We start from the raw sequence: 17,227 nt of genomic DNA on the forward strand, positions 1-17,227 counted from the left end.
ATTCTTATACAGGTAGGGCTTTCAGGGAATGATATTTTTGTGCTTCTGAGATTTTGATTAGACAATTATATGTTCATGTAATCTATAGTTCTTATTTTGTAGGAGTTATATGACTAAATTCTTATTTCACTGTCTTAAATTTCTTGGAAGAAATTGAGTGCTCAGGCGGTTCTTGGTTCAAGTTTAGCCACTGCTGCTTTCAAGTTTTGTGACCTCAAGCCCCAGTTTTCCTCACTTGGAAATTAGAGTATTAACAGAATACTGAAGATTAAAAAGGAGATAATGTATTTAGCAGTATACTTGGCCCATATACTCAGCAATTTTTAGCTGCTCTCATTAGAATTATGGTCGTTTTGGATATTAGTATCTTTCTATGTTTGCACTCAGTTTCTTGCTTGTTTTAATTTTGAATATTCCTTTGGAATTAGGTAAATACAAAAGGCTCACACAGAGTTTGAAGCAATAATGTCAAGGCAAATGGGTAGAACTCTTCAGTCAAATTCACAAGCTGTCAGCTGGTCCCCTTTGTGATGGAAGTTTTTAAGAGTTGAAAATTCACTCCTTTAGGAATATCAATTCTACATCACAAGAAATGAGATGATAACTGCCAGAATAAATCTTGTGACATTTATAATAAGTTATGATTATTTAAATTATAAAATGTTATATAAATGCCAGGTAATACTTCAGCAGTACATGAGTATATTTTAGTGTGGTTTCTACAGAGTTTTATGTTTTTCTTAAATAGATTGCTATTCGCTATGCAGAAGACATAGACCTTAGGTTGGGTGGATCTGTTGAGATTGCTGATGTCGAAATCAATCCGGTGAGTATGTTACCTATTTGTATAATCAATTTATGAGTGTGGTGATTTTTATTTATGTGTCCCTAGTCAACCCATTTAGGTTAAAAAATTTTTATTATGTAGTAATTTGTCACATAGAAATTAATATATGTAATATAAATATAAGTGATGAAGCAGAGTGTTAAGCCAATTAATGAAGGCTTAAGAATTCACCACTGAACTTAAGTAGCAGAACAGTACCAGTACCGTTAAATTATCTGTAGGCTTCATCATGGTCCTACCCCTCTTAAGAGATAACTACTTTCCTGAATTTTGTCATTTTTCTCCCTTTACTCTTTCTAATTAGGTTACCACATATGTATGAATTCCTTAACGGTTCCTTATTTAGTTTAGTTTGTTCATTTCTGAGCTTTATAACAAAGATATATTATCTTTGATGGGTTACTTTTAATTGAATATTATGTTTTTAAACTTCACCTAGGTTATGTGTAGCTTTATGTTATTCATTTTCCCTGCTGCTTAATAGTCCATTATGTAGACATACTGTAATTTGTAGACTCATTCCATTGTCCATCCAATTAGTGTCTGTTTTTTTGGTATTACAAATACTATAGCTATGAACATTCATGTACATATCTTCTAAGGTACTTATGAAAGAGTTTCTTTAGGAATGGAGTTGCTGAGATGCAGATTATGTACATATTTGACTTCACAAGATTATTTCCATATTTTCTTCTCAAGTTTCCATTGATCCACATTCTGTTGCTCCATAAGTTGTATTATAAGACACAATGTTTGCCAATCTATTGAGTATAAAATACCTCACTGTGGTCTTGATTTACATTTTCTGAACTATAATCAAATTTATTTTTTGAATTATTGTTCTGTACCCTAATAAAATTTTGTTCTACAGTTGATAGAGCACACATACATGCTTTTCTTTTTTTTTTTTTTCCTGTCCAGGCTTTCAGAGTTAGATCTGGTCTTACCTACCTAAAGAAACTTTCCCTGATCCTTCAAAGCAAGCCCATATGCCCCTCTCTTGTGACATTTATTAGATGTCACAAACATCTTAAACTCTGGGAACATCTCCATTGTAGCAATTGTCATATTATTTTCAGGTTATCTGCCCTTTTGTTTTTCTATCCCCAGTACCTAGTACCATTCTGGTGCTGAACTAAATTGAGTAGAAATTGATAAGGCTGCTGGTTGCCTCAGGTAGGGCCTTACCACTAGTCTGCACTTTAACGGCATCACCACAAATCTAGGCTTTAAGTTACAATTTTCTAACCTTTCTTTTATTCAGTGTTGAAGGCATGGTAAGTCCAGATAGACTGATGGATACTAAGCTAGCTTATCTAAGACAATGGTGATTCCTGTAGTATCCAGAGTGCTTTTTTTCAGTTGATATGGTGTCCCTCCTTGAACACTGTTAGACAAAGATGGAGACTTTAAATATTGCATTTCCTAGTCCTAAAGATATTTGTGGCAGGCTTTGCATGTTATGGTACAACTGAGTAATTTATAAGACTTTAATATGTATTTATCAATATTTCTTAATTATGTTGGATTTTTAAACATTGCTGCCTAGTTACCTTTTAAAAACAATATTCTAGTATTACCAGATATTGTTAGCAATATATCTAATAACTGTGTGGCGTTGACTGTGTGTCTTAATAACAATTAGGAAATTTTATCCAAATGAACCTATGGGAAAGACCAGAAATGGGATAAGAGGAGTGATTTTTTGCATATGAAGCATCAAACTTTCACTACCTGTTTTGGATTTCACAAATTTCACCTGTAGAACTGGGTTGATATTTTAAGTGAAGCAAATAGTGGACAGTTGACCTTAATGCCATGTTTTTCTCAGCATTAGGATACTGTTGCCTCTTTCTCTTTTAATGGTGTATGTGATTCTTTTACTAAGGAACTGTAGAGTATATATAGCTACTCTGCCAGAAGAGGAATCCTGCAGAGCTTTGTGGTGTACACATGCCTGGCATATAAGCTAAAGTTAAGATACATTCAATAAACATTTCTTATATATTTAAGCTAGATGTCAGATAGGTGCTAGAGATGTAACAATGAATTAGACTTAAGGTCCACTAGAAGAGACATAAATAGACAAATAAATGGACTTTATGATGTCATAATGTGAGTAAACATAAGGAACAGAAGTAGTCCTGATCATACTGTAATTAATTGTGGCTTATCCAACTGGCGTTTGAAGGATGCATAGTATTTTATCAGGCAATTACAAGTTAGAGAAGGGCCTTCTGACAGAAGAGACACCTTGATAAAGACACAGAAGGGAAAAGCGTCAGGTATTGGTTGGAAATGACAAGTCATACAGCTTGCTGAAATATGAAGTCATAGGGGTGAGAGTGGAGCTAGATGAGGCTGGAACATGAGGCAGGGGAAGGTCATGGTGAACTTTATGAGCCCTGCTAACAAACTTGACATTGTCCTGTAGATCTCCTGTAGAGGAGAATCATCAAATTTTAAGACAGCAAGTGATGTGGTCAGATTTTTAATTAGTTTAATTGTGACTTAGGTGTGGAAGGGAGAATTGGAGAAAGTCAAATCTAGCAATGAAATGAAAAGTGATGAGTTACTAACTTTATACAATTACAATAAAGATAAGAGGTGAAGGAGTCAGAATTAATGGGATTTGGTAACTGATTACATGCAGGAGGGAGGGGGAAGAAGGAAAATGTAACTAATTTGTATAGAATACTACTGTAATAATGTCCTTGATAAACATGAGTATAATTTTTTATTGAGGTATAATTGACATATAACATTGTTAGTTTCAGGTGTACAATATAATGATTCAATGTTTGTATATATTGTGAAATGTTCACCACGGTAAGTCTAGTTATCATCAGTCACCAAACATACAGATTTTTTTCTCATAATGAGGACTTTTAAGATCTACTGTCTTGCAATGTAATTTTTAGTTTACATTATTTTCATAAATTGTTACTCTACCTTCTAATTATGATTTCTTTTTTTATATTTTAGGATGTATTTAATTTCAGTGGCACCTATGTTGGTGCTACCCAGATTATTCCATTTTTAGTAAAAAAAACAAAGGTATAACACGTGCCGGAGTAGAGTTTAATCTGGAAGACTTTGAAGGTTTTTCTGTGGATTTTAAAGACAAATCAGGTATATATTTTATACCATTATGATATTATTGTAAAAGTAAAACAGTTTTAAGTTTGCTCTAAGGAATAATGTTAAGCAAATACTGTAAGTCAAGGGCAATTATTCTTAAGTATTTTTAATGACTCAGTGCATATTGTTCTTATATCCTATAAACCATCATGGTTCTATTTCTAGAAATACATGTATGTTAATATCAGAAGACTTTGATAATGCATGACATATAACTGTGCTTATTAACTGATATAATATAGTAGGTTAAGTATGTTATACATAAGTATATACTATAAATTAAAATAAAATTGCTAGTTTTAATTGCTTAAGAATTTCAGGTAAATGTTTTGGAGGGTTCTCTGTGTTTACCTATATATTAGGTATCTTTTTTTTTTTTTTTTTTTTTTAAGGATAATCTATTTTCTGTATCAAAGCCAGTAGTTTGTTGGGGGTTTTTTTTTTTAAATTAATTAATTAATTAATTAATTTATGGCTGTGTTGGGTCTTCGTTTCTGTGCGAGGGCTTTCTCTAGTTGCGGTGAGCGGGGGCCACTCTTCATTGCGGTGAGTGGGCCTCTCACTATCGCGGCCTCTCTTGTTGCAGAGCACAGGCTCCAGACGCGCAGGCTCAGTAATTGTGGCTCACGGGCCCAGTCGCTCCGCGGCATGTGGGATCTTCCCAGACCAGGGCTCGAACCCGTGTCCCCTGCATTGGCAGGCACATTCTCAACCACTGCGCCACCAGGGAAGCCCTAGGTATCTTTATGTTAAATTAAGTTTGAAAAAAATGCACTTTTATAAATGTATTTCATTTGTTTACTCCAGGTGTCGGCAAACTAAGGTCTATGGGCCAAATCTGGCCTGACACCTGTTATTTTATAAATAAGGTTTTATTAGAACACAGTCACACTCATTTGTTTGTATATTGTTTCTGTATGCTTTCATGCTATAATGGCAGAGTTGAATAGTTGTGATAGAAACCTTATGGCTTGCAAAGCCTAAAATATTTACTATCTAAACCCGTACAGAAAAATGTTTGCCAACCATTGGTTTAGTCATTTCTTCTTCAGTACATACTTGTTGAATACCAATTATAGGCCAGATACTAGACTTTGAATCTATAAAGATAATAAGACATCTTACTTGTTCTCCAAAAGTTAACAGTAAGTTTATCAGTCAGGGTCTTAGTAGTAAACAAATGACTCAAAGCATTTAACTGAAGATGATTTAATGAAGGAATTATGTATGGACCTGGGAGCCAGGTTAAAAGAAAACTGACAAGGGATGGAAGCTGCTTCTACCTCTAGGCCTGAAGGAGCAAGAGGAGGCAAGATATTATTGAAGCCCTGAGAGTGGTGAAACTCTGGAAGAGAGGCCATCTAATAAAAGCTATAACTGTAAAAAAAAAAAAAAAAAAAAAAAAAAATGATGTCCTTGCCAGAATTGTAGCCAAGGCAGGGGAGACGTGAGGGCATAAATACCTCCTACTCTCTGATATCTTACTGGCATTTCCCTGTGGTTGAACCAAATCAGAGACAGAAGAGCAAGGGACCTAGATGAATCAGTCTGTAGAGGTCGGGACAGAGGAGAGCAGAGAAAGATGGCTATTGGATCTAAATGACAAATGGAGACCACCTATATAACAGTAGGAGAGAGAGACAAAGAATTGGGTTATTACCATATAGCATGTGGATGCTACAAGACAGGTCCGTACCTGGTGCTAAGGAAGCATATGCTAAGGGAAACTAGCTGAGAATCACCAATAGGAAAGATTTCTTGGAGAAGTTGATGCCTAATCTAGATTTAGAAGAATAAGGAGAGAAACAGAGAAGGGGATATGAAAGAATGCAAGTTAAAGGCCTAGAAATGAGTCAATATGGCAAGTAGTTTGGACTGTCTAGAGTATAGAGGGACAGGACTAGAGGGGCAAGTGAGACCCAGGTAACTAATAGTTTTTTCTGGACATTTATCCTAGAGGTTAGGCAGCACAATTAAAGGATTGATATCCAGGCAATGGTGTGAGTAGGCTTGCCCTTCACTAATTTTCCTTTTGGAGGAAAGTTGAAAATGGGCTGGGGGAAAAGGTGGGTATGGGAAGGGCAAAAACGGAGACAGGGAGATCAGTTAGGTGTGGTGGCCATAGAGGTGAGAAGTGATGACAGCCTGAGCTCAGACATTGATACCAGGGACGGGAAGGAGGAGAGTACAGAGGTGCTGAGAAATTAGAAATGCTTCGATGTGGTTACCAAGTGGACATCAGTATTAGGGAAGAGGAGGAAGTCTTGGATCGCTCCCAGTTTTTGACTCTAAGAGGTAGGTGATGGGAGGGACAATTCATAGTTGATATAATGTGAGGGAAGGAATAGATCTAGGAGAGCATGCTATGTTTGAGGGGACTGTGGAATAGCCCAGGAATCATAACAGTAGGCAGTTGGAAATCCATATGAGATTTATATTCATTTTTGGAAAATCTGGATGTTGAAACTTTAGTTGCCTTAACACTTTACTCTGACTGCCTCATATGCATTCATGTACCTTGTTAATGGATCACAGACTCTTCCTGGTTATTCTGCAGAGCTACTCGGCAAGATGCCTTTCTTTCCACGATTCTGCCTTAGCCCTAGCTCAAGCTTCCCTTCTAGGTCACTGGATCATCTTTTAAAATGCTTTCCCTGCTTCCAAGCCTTTATCCTCATATGCCTATACCAGAGAGTGATCTCCTTCAAGCAAAGATCTTATCCCATCTGCCCTCTGCTTGAAAAGCTTTGCTGGTTTCCTGTTACCAGTAGCAGTGGGTCTCAACAGCAGGCTGCTGACACAGTCTAGGATGTATATAAGTTGATCTTAACGATTATTAACAATTTGCAATAAAGTTTATACTTAAAATGTCCTGAAAATGTATTTTATGAGTATGTTAAAACATAGATGTCCTTCTGTGACAAGGTAGACTTGGTTTTTCACATTATCGTTTCAGGACAAGAATGACTTAAGGGGGAGGAAATACTGAGATCCATTTAGCTATGACGCCACCTTTTCTTTCCAGTCACCTCTCCCATTGTAGGCTCCATCAGCTGTCTCTACTGCAACCAGACTGTGTTACACATTTCCTCTGGCACTGGGCTTCCCTCCTCCTAGGCTAGTTCCTCCTCTTCTGTCCCTACTGCCTGCGATTCCACCCTCTTTTATAAATTAGCATCAACCTCCTGCATCCTATAAATCATTAGCCCCATTCGTACCCCTATCCAATCGGTTGAAATTATTTTTTTGCCTTTGCTCCTTTAGGACATTAGGTAAGTTTTATTATAGCACTGACCAAATTGTACCTTGTATCAAAAAGAGCTTTGTACTTGTTTGTCTCCCTTACTACGCTGTGAGCTCCATGAGGTCAAGGACTATAGTTCCAATTTTTGTTTTCTGCTAGAGTTGTGTGATATAGTTCTCTGCACATTATAGGTGCTCAATAAATATTTATTGATGCTGTCTTGGATTATTGCATTTCACAATCTATATGTTTATATATACTTCAAATATATTTAAGATTATCTATTTTTATTATATTTTATGTATTAGAGATATATATCCATTCTAGGTGGATATTCTTTGCTGTATGTGTATTTTTTCCCACACCACAAACATGTTTGTGTTAATAAACACTTAATGGATCCTTTTTGTTCATTTGTTTAAAGGTTTTTATATCATACATCAAGCTGAGAGAAATTGAGTAGGGTGAAGGAGAATGAAATGAGTTATTTAAGTTTATTTTGAGACAGGGTAATTGAAATTATTATCGTTCCTTGGATTAATCAGAAAACTTTAGGGAGAAAAAAGGATTTTTAGAATTGTTTAGATGAGGGCAGAGGTTCTATTGTAGCTAACATTTGATCTTGCAGGAACTTATTTTAGAAGTGTATTTAAGTGCTTATAATTTTTGACCCTGAAGTTTGTGTTACTATTTGACAATTGTTTCTGTATCTCCACCCAGTGCCTTTGTATCTGGAGTGATACCACTTTGTTGAAAAGTTGTCTTGTACAAAATTGTGTTTATCTTCTTTGTGAATTCCGTAAGGCATCAGAGGAGGTCTGGGTTCTCCCTGTTCCATCTTCACTGGAGAGGGAGTCTCAATTTTCTCAGACCTAAGATTCAGTCAATTATTTGACCTTGACCTTTATACCTTTTTATATTCATCTGAATATGACTGTGATATCATTCTTGAACTTTGGAGATTTTAAAAAATAGGTTTACCCTCTCTGTTTTGCTGATTGAATATATGTTTGTTCCATTTTTGGATACCAGTTTTGCTGATTAGTATCTTGGCATTAAGAGTGATTCCTTAGCCTAGCAACCTTATGCAGCCCTGCACAGATGTTTTAGCAACTGTTTTTTGATTGTTGTGAACATTTTGATGAGGTTTCTCAAAGTTTCATTTCCACAGTTAACGATAGCATCATAGATATGTATCTGGCTTAAAAAATAAATAAATAAAAAAGTGTCCTTTTTCTGGTTTTATAGGGGAATTCACAGACCCTGCATTTCCTGACATATGTTCCTTGGAGTTAGAGAGAGAGACATCTCTGGAGTGTGGCCTAGCATTTTCTCCCAAAGAAGTAAGTTAAGCTTTCTATTACTCACATTACTGGAGAGTTGTGGAGTTAAGATAATCCTAACTAAGAAGCTATCAAAGATCACCTAAGTTCTTTTTGTAGTGGGTCTTTTTCTACCTGTGAGCATGTCTGGGTATACCCTTTAATTCAGTAAAATGATCGCTGGAGGTGTCTGGCTTCATGCTTGCAGTATATCTCAAGAGGTGCAGAGGGCACACACACGGAACCTATGTGGTCTCATGGTTTCAGTTATGCTCTCTAGAAAATTCAAGATATGACATGTGAAGAAGAGGAAAGTTGAGGCTAACCCCAAAATCGCTTATATTTGAGCCAGCATGTGCTTTCTACTTATATTTGAGTGGGGTACGCTTGACATTCTTAGAATCATCACCTGAAATCACCAAAGACATGCTGTGAAGATTTAAGAGGGGTTGCTATGACACTGGTTCTTGGGTAGTGTCCCTCGATGTTTGGTGATTTTAAAACACCAACAAAAACAACAAACAAAGAAAATCAAAGAAAAAAACCTTTCCTAGAATGTGCCCAGGAGGAAGGGATACCACTGGCAAAATTTCAGGGGCAATCTCTGATATGCTTTTGCTTTGAAAGTGATAGACGTGCCAAAGAGAGAGCATCTTGCTACCTATGATATGGAAAGGCGTGTCGCCGCATCCTCCCGAACGAGAATCAAACTGCTAAATGGCAATTAGAGTATGAGACTCTTTTGTCAAAACATTTTTTATATTCCAGCATAACTAGCATGATGCCTTGTACCCAGTAGGTGTAGAATAGAATCAACTAAATGAAAGGAATTAAAACACAACAAGAAGGTGTATTGAATGCTAACAAAGTACGTCTTTAATAATCCATTTTTTAGTAATGTTACTAAACTACAGAGTTTACTGAGATTAAAGTCTTATTTTAGGAACAATAATAACTGTTATTTAGCTTTCAGGAGGAAAAAGTCAAGAAAATTTAAGGACACATTCAGATTTAAGAAAATGCTAAAGATTAATTTTGCCTTCTTAGGTGCAGTACATTAGTTGGGATGTATTTTGTGGGTTTTGTGCACATATGGTTCACATGGAATGATATTGTCTACAGAGTTCACTCTTTTGTCTGTTCTAGTTTTTGACAAGCGTAGTGGATGAGATATCAAAGGTTACTCTTCCGATATTAAAGAAAATGAAAAATTTTAATTTTATATACAACATTAAGTTGTATTATACAACATTAAGATGTAAAACATACTATATTTGATTTCTGCAGGTTTAGTGTGTAATAATTATTCATCTACATTCATGAACCAGTGACATTTAGATAGATACTCTTTATTTAGCAAGGTTATCCAGAAGAGAGAGAACATCTTTGCCTTTTTTTGAAAGTCATTTTAGGAATAATTTCCTTTGGCCTAATTTGGGCTATCAGATAATATCAAACTACACGTATTATTTACATTTTCCTTTTATCTTTTCAGCAAAGGATTTTGAAGTGCATGAAATATTGTCAAGGTATTACAGTTACTTGTTGAATAATACAATCTGTGACTTGTCTTTCTACTCCAGACAAAAGCATAATTAAAAAGTTATTTGAAGAGATTCAGAGGATGTTTATCTTTTTAATTTTTACAGTATTTTAATATCTTTCAAAGCCTACTCAACTCCCACATATCCTAACGATTTGCAAGTTTTCTCAGCATCATCTTATATTTCAATCTTGCATATCAGTGATATTCTCCTCCCGATTATTAAAGTCTATTGTCAAAATTAAATGGGAAGTTTAGAAGAGCAGAAAGAAAGAATAAACAATAAATAAATCCTAATACATAACAATGACCTCTGTTTATATTTTGGGGTATCTTTGTTTTTTCTCCTTCTATCTCTATACTTATATTTCTATATCTATAATTATAATGAAATAATACTTTATGAACATTTTTAACCTGCATTTTTTTTTTTTTTTTTTGCTGAGTGTATTCATTTAAATGTTATCAATTGCTTTTTGTGTCATTAAGTATTCTAAATGCAATTTAATTTTTTAGGGATAATATTTTATGGCTCTACTGTTATAGTTATTAAACTAATCCTTCTTACTGTACACTTAAGATTTTTCCATTTTTTGACTCTATAAATGATTCTGTAAGAAACATCCTTGTAAATAACTGTTTGTTTTCACATTATAGGTGTTCATTATATCATCCTAGAAGTAGAATAATTGGGTCAAACTCTATGCACATATTTTAGGCTATTGATATGCGTTGTCAAACTGCTCTTCAAAAAAGTTATACCGGTAGTATTAGCCACTAGTAACAGTGTAAAATGTTGCTTACTGTCGCCTTTCTTTGTATAACTAGGTTGCATCCATTATATATGTATGTATATGTAATATTCTGCCAACCTCAGAGGTGAAAGATGAATTTTAAATTGAACTTAAAATTCTTTGATTCTTCTTGCATAACAAGCCACCATACAAAAGTAATGATTTATTTGCTAACAATTTGTTCTGGTTGGTACTATTAAAATTCTTTTAATTCTCTGGTAGGATAACTATATTCTTTTCCTTTTAAAATATCATTGGCCATTTTTCTTGATGAACTTTAGAATCTTTTTCCCGAGTTTATAGCTAAAACCTCTATGGTAATTTTGGTTTGTGTTGCATTAAATTAATAAAAAAATTTAGAGAGAAGTGATTTCTGTATAAAATTGAGCTTCATATTCAGAAAAAAGATAATGCCGTTTATGTTATTAAAGCATTTTATACTACTCAGCAAAAGCGTGGAATATTTTGAAGTAATTTTTCTATGCTGTTTTGTGCAGTGTAAATGATTGGGTTTTATTATTTTTATGCTCTCATATCAATATTTTGAAAATAAATTATGTTGATGAGGTGTAAAACTGTTTATCTTACTTTAAGCATCAGTTACTTTTAATTATCCTTCAATTTATTTTAGATTTTTTTAGGAATACCGTAATAGATTGCAAATATTATTGTCTCTTCCATTTTAATAATGATAATTTTTACCACTTTTTTCTTATACTACCTTGTTTAGAATTTCTAGAACAAGGTCAATTATTTTTCTTGGCTTATCTTATTCCTAATTTCCTATGAAGCAATATGCTTTAAGGCCATGTTGGGAAATACCTTTCACATACTAATTTAACACACATTTTTAACCCAGAATAGATGTCATTTCTTAATCTAGTCAGATATCTGTATGCCATCAATCATATTATTATTCAAAGGAGGAAAACAGTATGATATATAGTTCAACATTATATTTGTAGCATTAATATATTTTTTGACACACATCAGACAATAAATATTCAATGAGTGAATTAAAGTGCAGTGAATAAACTGGCATGTTCATATCTGAGAACTTGTTCTGTTGTTTCTTTTGGATATTTAGAATTGGAATTGGTGAGGAAAGGTTATGTGCATTTTAATTATTGGTACATATATCCACATTGTCACCACAAAACTTGTATCAGTTTATATTTCCATCAATCATCATCATTCAACAAATGTTTATTGGGCACCTACTAGGTATCCTGCGTTATTCTTGACTTTAGGATTATAGTAGAAAGCTTACATCCTATTGTGGCACCAAGCTGTATTTTCTTCACATCGTCTTCACACTGGGTATTATCATCTGCTAATATAAAAGACACATGTGACAAAAGTCCCATGTATCTCTTTTTCTTTTGTCACTTGTGCTTTTTGGTGTCATATCTAGGAAGCTATTACCTAACTCAAGTTATGAGATTTCTATGTTTGTTTCTAAGAGTTTTATTTAGAGTATTAGCTTTTACATTTAGGTCTGTAATCCATTTTGAATTATTTTTTGTGTATGTGTGATATGAGTCCAGTTTCATTCTTTTGCGTGTGATGTCCATTTTGTCCCAGGACCATTTATTGAAAATATTATTTTACCACATTAAATTGCCTTCAGACTCCTGTCTAAAATCAATTAAACATAAATATAAAAGTTTATTTCTGGACATTCAATTATGTTCCATTGATCTATATGTCTATCCTTATTCCAATAACACAAGGTCTTGATTATGATAACTTTGTAGTTTTTATAATTGGAAAATGTGAGTCCACCAATTTTGTTCTCCTCCAGTAGTATTTTTGACTACTTTGTGTCCCATGCATTTCCATATGAATTTTGGGCTGACCTTGTCAATTACTGCAAAAAATCTGGGTGGGATTTTGATAAGGATTATGAAGTCTTTAGATCAATTTGGGGAGTAGTGCCATATTAACAATATTAAGTCTTCTAATCCATGAACATAGGATGTTTTTCCATTTATTTAACAAATCTTTCTTAATTTTTTCAACAATGTTTTGTAGTTGTCAATGTACAAATTTCCTCTTTCCTTATTAAATTTATTTCTAAATAATTATTTTTGATGCTCTTGTAAATGGAATTGTTTTCTTAATTTTATTTTCAGATTATTCATTTCAAGTGTATAGAAAAACAATTGATTTTAAACATTGATCTAGTTTTTCTGCAACCGTGTTGAACTTATACATTAGTTCTTACGGTTTGTTAGTAGATTCCTTAGAATTTCCTGTGTGCAAGAACATGCCATCTGCAAATAGAGCATTTTATTTCTTCCTTTCCAATTTGGATGCCTTTTACTTGTTTCACTGCCCGATTTCTAGAATCTTCAGTACAATGTTGAATAGAAGTAGCAAGAGCAAAGATCTTTGTCTTGTTCCTCATCTTAGGAGGAAAGCATATGTCTTTCACTTTTAAATATGATGTTAGCAGTGTTATTTTTAAAAATGTTTTGTTGATTCCCTTTATCAGGTTGAGAAAGTTCCCTTCTATTCCTAGTTTGAGTATTTTGATCATGAAAGACGGTTGCATTTTGTCAAAAATTTTTTTGCATGCAGTTTGATGATCACATGATTTTGCCCATTATTCTGTTAATGTGGTACATTATATTGACTGATTTTTGTATGTTAAATCAACCTTACATTCCTGGGATAAGTCTCCCTTGATCATGGAGTATAATCCTTTTTATATATTTCTAGATTTAGTTTCCTAGTATTTTCTTGAGTTTTGCATCCCTATTCATAAGGAATATTGGTCTATAGTTTTCTTCAACTATCTTTGTCTGGTTTTAGTATCAGGGTAATATTGACTTCTTAGAGTGAGTTGAGAAGTGTTTTCTCCTCCTCTGTTTTTGAAAGAATTGTGAAGGATTGTATTACTTCTTCTTTAAATTAGTGATATATTTCATCATTGAAGTCATCTGATCTCAGGCTTTGCTTTGTCATATGTTTTCTAAATTACTAATTCAGTCTACTAGATCTATTCAAATTTTATATTTATTTTAAAAATTATAATAACAATCCTTTAGTTGATAATTATATAGTACTTAGTTTGTAAAGTGCCCTCATATCCAATGTCACGTAATTTCCATATGAATCCAATAAGACAAGCATTGAGACCTTAGATTTTTCTCTTTTTTCCAGTTTTAGAAGCCAATGCACAGTGAGGCTAGGGGACTTGTCAAGGCTAGCTGCTGGTGATCTGTAGAGCTTAGACCATAAATGTTATGTCCTCAGCCTCCTGGCCTGTCATGATACCATCTTAGGGATCCAAACATGATGAAGAATAGTATATATTTCTTTAGCCTATAGACACGAAATTTTCATATCCTTTCTTGAGGCGTATTACTTTCCTTCTAGTCATTAGCATTCAGAATCTTCAGTTTCATAAGGTTGCCATCATCAAAATGTCAATGACCATTTTTATATAGTCCCTTTTTTTCTGTTCCACTTTCCATATCCATAGGGGGAAATTTGCAGTCACAGTTTGTTTCTTCTGGGATTAAGTTTGGTTGGGGGATAATTACCATATGCTTAAGCCTTTAGTTACATATACAAGGGTATTTGTAGAAACTAATAAAATATAACGCATAATAAAATGGAAAGAAAAGAAATTGACAGAAATTGTCAGGATTTTGTAGAATATTGGGAAATACTATATTGAATTAAAAAGATACAAATCTGAACAAGACAACTCAAAAAACCAAATCTATGTCATTGAAAGTGGCATGATTTTATTACTTGATATAGTGTATCTGTCATCCCACTCCTTAAACATGAATAGCATTTCTGTGTCAGGTCAAATCATGGGTAGCCTTTTCTGTTTTTAATTTTTGCATATATTTCTCATAGTAAAAATTTATAGCATCTGCAACAAAAGGAGAGTTCTTCTTTCTCATTTCTCAATTCTTTCTCTGTCAGTATTGCCTCTTAGATTTTATATAGATTTCACATGAGTTTCCTCTGTGTAATGTCCTGCTTTGGATGGAGCCCAATGAATGTTTGTTTAATTTCCTATTACTCATTCTGATATGACCTGATGTTCCTTTAGTATTTATATTTTCTCTCTTGGGAACTTTCTGTTTTGCTAAAATTAGTACTCCGACTTCCCTTGAGTAAACTAAGGCCAATAGTTCTTCCCTACTCCCCCACCCCCCAGCTTCATCTATATTTTAATAGTTTTCTCTATACTTTTTCCAGGTGAGTTTCCATGTTTCTTTCTTTCTTTCTTTCTTTTTTTTTTTTTAATGAGACCTATAATTATGAGACTAGTATTTTCTTTCTTTTTCCTAATAATTTTATTTATTTATTTATTTATTTAGGCAGGCAGTGCCAGGTCTTAGTTGTGGCCCTCAGGATCTTCATTGCGGCATGCAAGCTTCTTAGTTGCTGTGTATTACATCCCCAGGACTTACTTATCTTGTAACTGGAAGTTTGTACCTTTTGACCACCTTCTCCCCACTTCATGGGTAAAGGTGATCAAATTTTGTATTTCTTCCTGAGAAATTTTGTCTAAGTTATCTAATTTAGTGGCATACAATTATTCATGGTGTTCTCTTACTACTTTTATTTCAGTAAGGTCGGTAGTAAAGTTGCCTATTTCATTTCTGATTTTATTAAATTATCTCACCTTTCATCTTAGACTATCTAAAGGTTTGTCCATTTTGTTGGTATTTTTAAGATTCAGCTTTTGGTTGATTTTCTGTACTGTTTTTGATTTTTGATTTTGTTCATTTTCACTTTGTCTTTTATTATTTACTTCCTTCTGCTTTCTTTGAGTTTAGTTTTCTTTTTTCTTGTTTTTTAAGGTAGAAGGTATTGATTTGAGATTTTTCTTAATTTTTTACATAGGTTTTACAGCTATAGATTTCTTTCTAAGCATTGCTTTACCCATATATCAAAAGTTTTGGTATTTTGTGTTTTCCATTCATCAGAGTTTGCAATTTCTCATGTAATTTCTTCTTTGACCTATTGGTTATTTAGGATGTTATTTAATTTCCACATATTTGTGAATTTACCAAATTTCATTCTGTTATTTATTTTTAATATAATTACATTGTAATTAGAGAATATTCTTTGTATTATTTAAATAGGTTTAAATTTATTGAAGCTTGTTTTATGACACTCTATGTAGGTTATTTAGCTGTGTTGAGGTAAATCCAAAAGAAATAACTAGGAGAGTCGAAAATGATTGCATCTGGATTTGTGTGCGTTTGTGTGTATATGTGTGTGTGTGTGTGTGTGTGTGTGTGTGTGTAAGTAAGTATACAATGGTGGAGGGAAGGGAATGCTGATTTTCAAAATAAGCTTTGTAGGATTATTTTTCTTTTATTTCCTCAAGTATGTACTCTTATAATTTTGATAAAAACAAAACCTCAAAATTAAAAGAAAATAATCCTTTTGTGACAAATTATTTTGAAGCATTGAAGTATATCATTCTCTTACCCAATGCCTGCATCTTCATCTTTCATGTGTACAGAGGTATGCAGACAGACACACACACACACATACACACATTCTTCAATAAGGAAAATAAATGAGTTTGAGCAGTAATTTAATCTATAGGTTTTTAATTTTGCTGAGATCAGGTTATATCTTGTCTTAATAAGTCGATACTGTGATTTTATATTTTCATACAGTGGAAGTATGTACTATGTTTTTAATGTCATCCTTTATCCACAAAAGCATTTAGCTTAAGGGTCACTAAAAGTTAGAACAAATACATAATCCAGTTTAAATGTTACATGACTTTTGGGGAGGATGCATATGCAATTTGATAATTTTTCAGTCCAGTTTACTATTTAACACTTTGAACAGTTAAAAGCTTAGAAATCTATTTCTTAATGTTTGGAATGTGGCTCTTCTAGTGTTCTAAAGTTGATTATAAAATTAAAATAAATTATATATATTTATAGTTTTCTGGAGTGCTGCACATTGCTTAAGATTTTGAATTGTTCAACATTTACTAGGTAGTTTAAAGGGAGATTTACCTAGTGTATAGAAGTATAATTCAATCCGACAATAAGAAGAACATAAAGAACCCTGCAGAGACAGCACACCCTGTGAGATTTTGCTCACTAAATTTGTGTCAGTGAGGCAGATTGATTATCTGGTTTCCCAGCATTTCATATGTCCTCCACTATATTTATAGCTACTTGTAAGTTATCTCTCTTTGTGTGTGTGTGTGTGTGTGTGTGTGTGTGTGTGTGTGTAGATGTAAATTGCCAGTGGGTGCTCTCTTGGTTGACCGTATGCAGCAGGAAAATGTGAAATCAGCAGTAAAGGACTTGATTTATTTCTAGTTGTAACCCT

At 33.6% G+C, this 17,227-nt stretch overlaps 1 protein-coding gene across 1 annotated transcript in view; it reads left to right on the forward strand.

Moving 5' to 3' along the window:
• The window catches only part of CFAP47 (cilia and flagella associated protein 47), a 487,004-nt gene that overhangs the window by 67,589 nt on the left and 402,188 nt on the right, over positions 1 to 17,227 (forward strand). The window contains 4 exon segments of the mRNA XM_059910362.1: positions 749 to 826; positions 3,833 to 3,892; positions 3,895 to 3,979; positions 8,481 to 8,575. Coding sequence (XP_059766345.1) covers positions 749 to 826; positions 3,833 to 3,892; positions 3,895 to 3,979; positions 8,481 to 8,575 — 318 coding nt within the window.

This window comes from Balaenoptera ricei, chromosome X (genome assembly GCF_028023285.1).
Source record: "Balaenoptera ricei isolate mBalRic1 chromosome X, mBalRic1.hap2, whole genome shotgun sequence".
NCBI classification, from domain to species: Eukaryota; Metazoa; Chordata; class Mammalia; order Artiodactyla; family Balaenopteridae; genus Balaenoptera; species Balaenoptera ricei.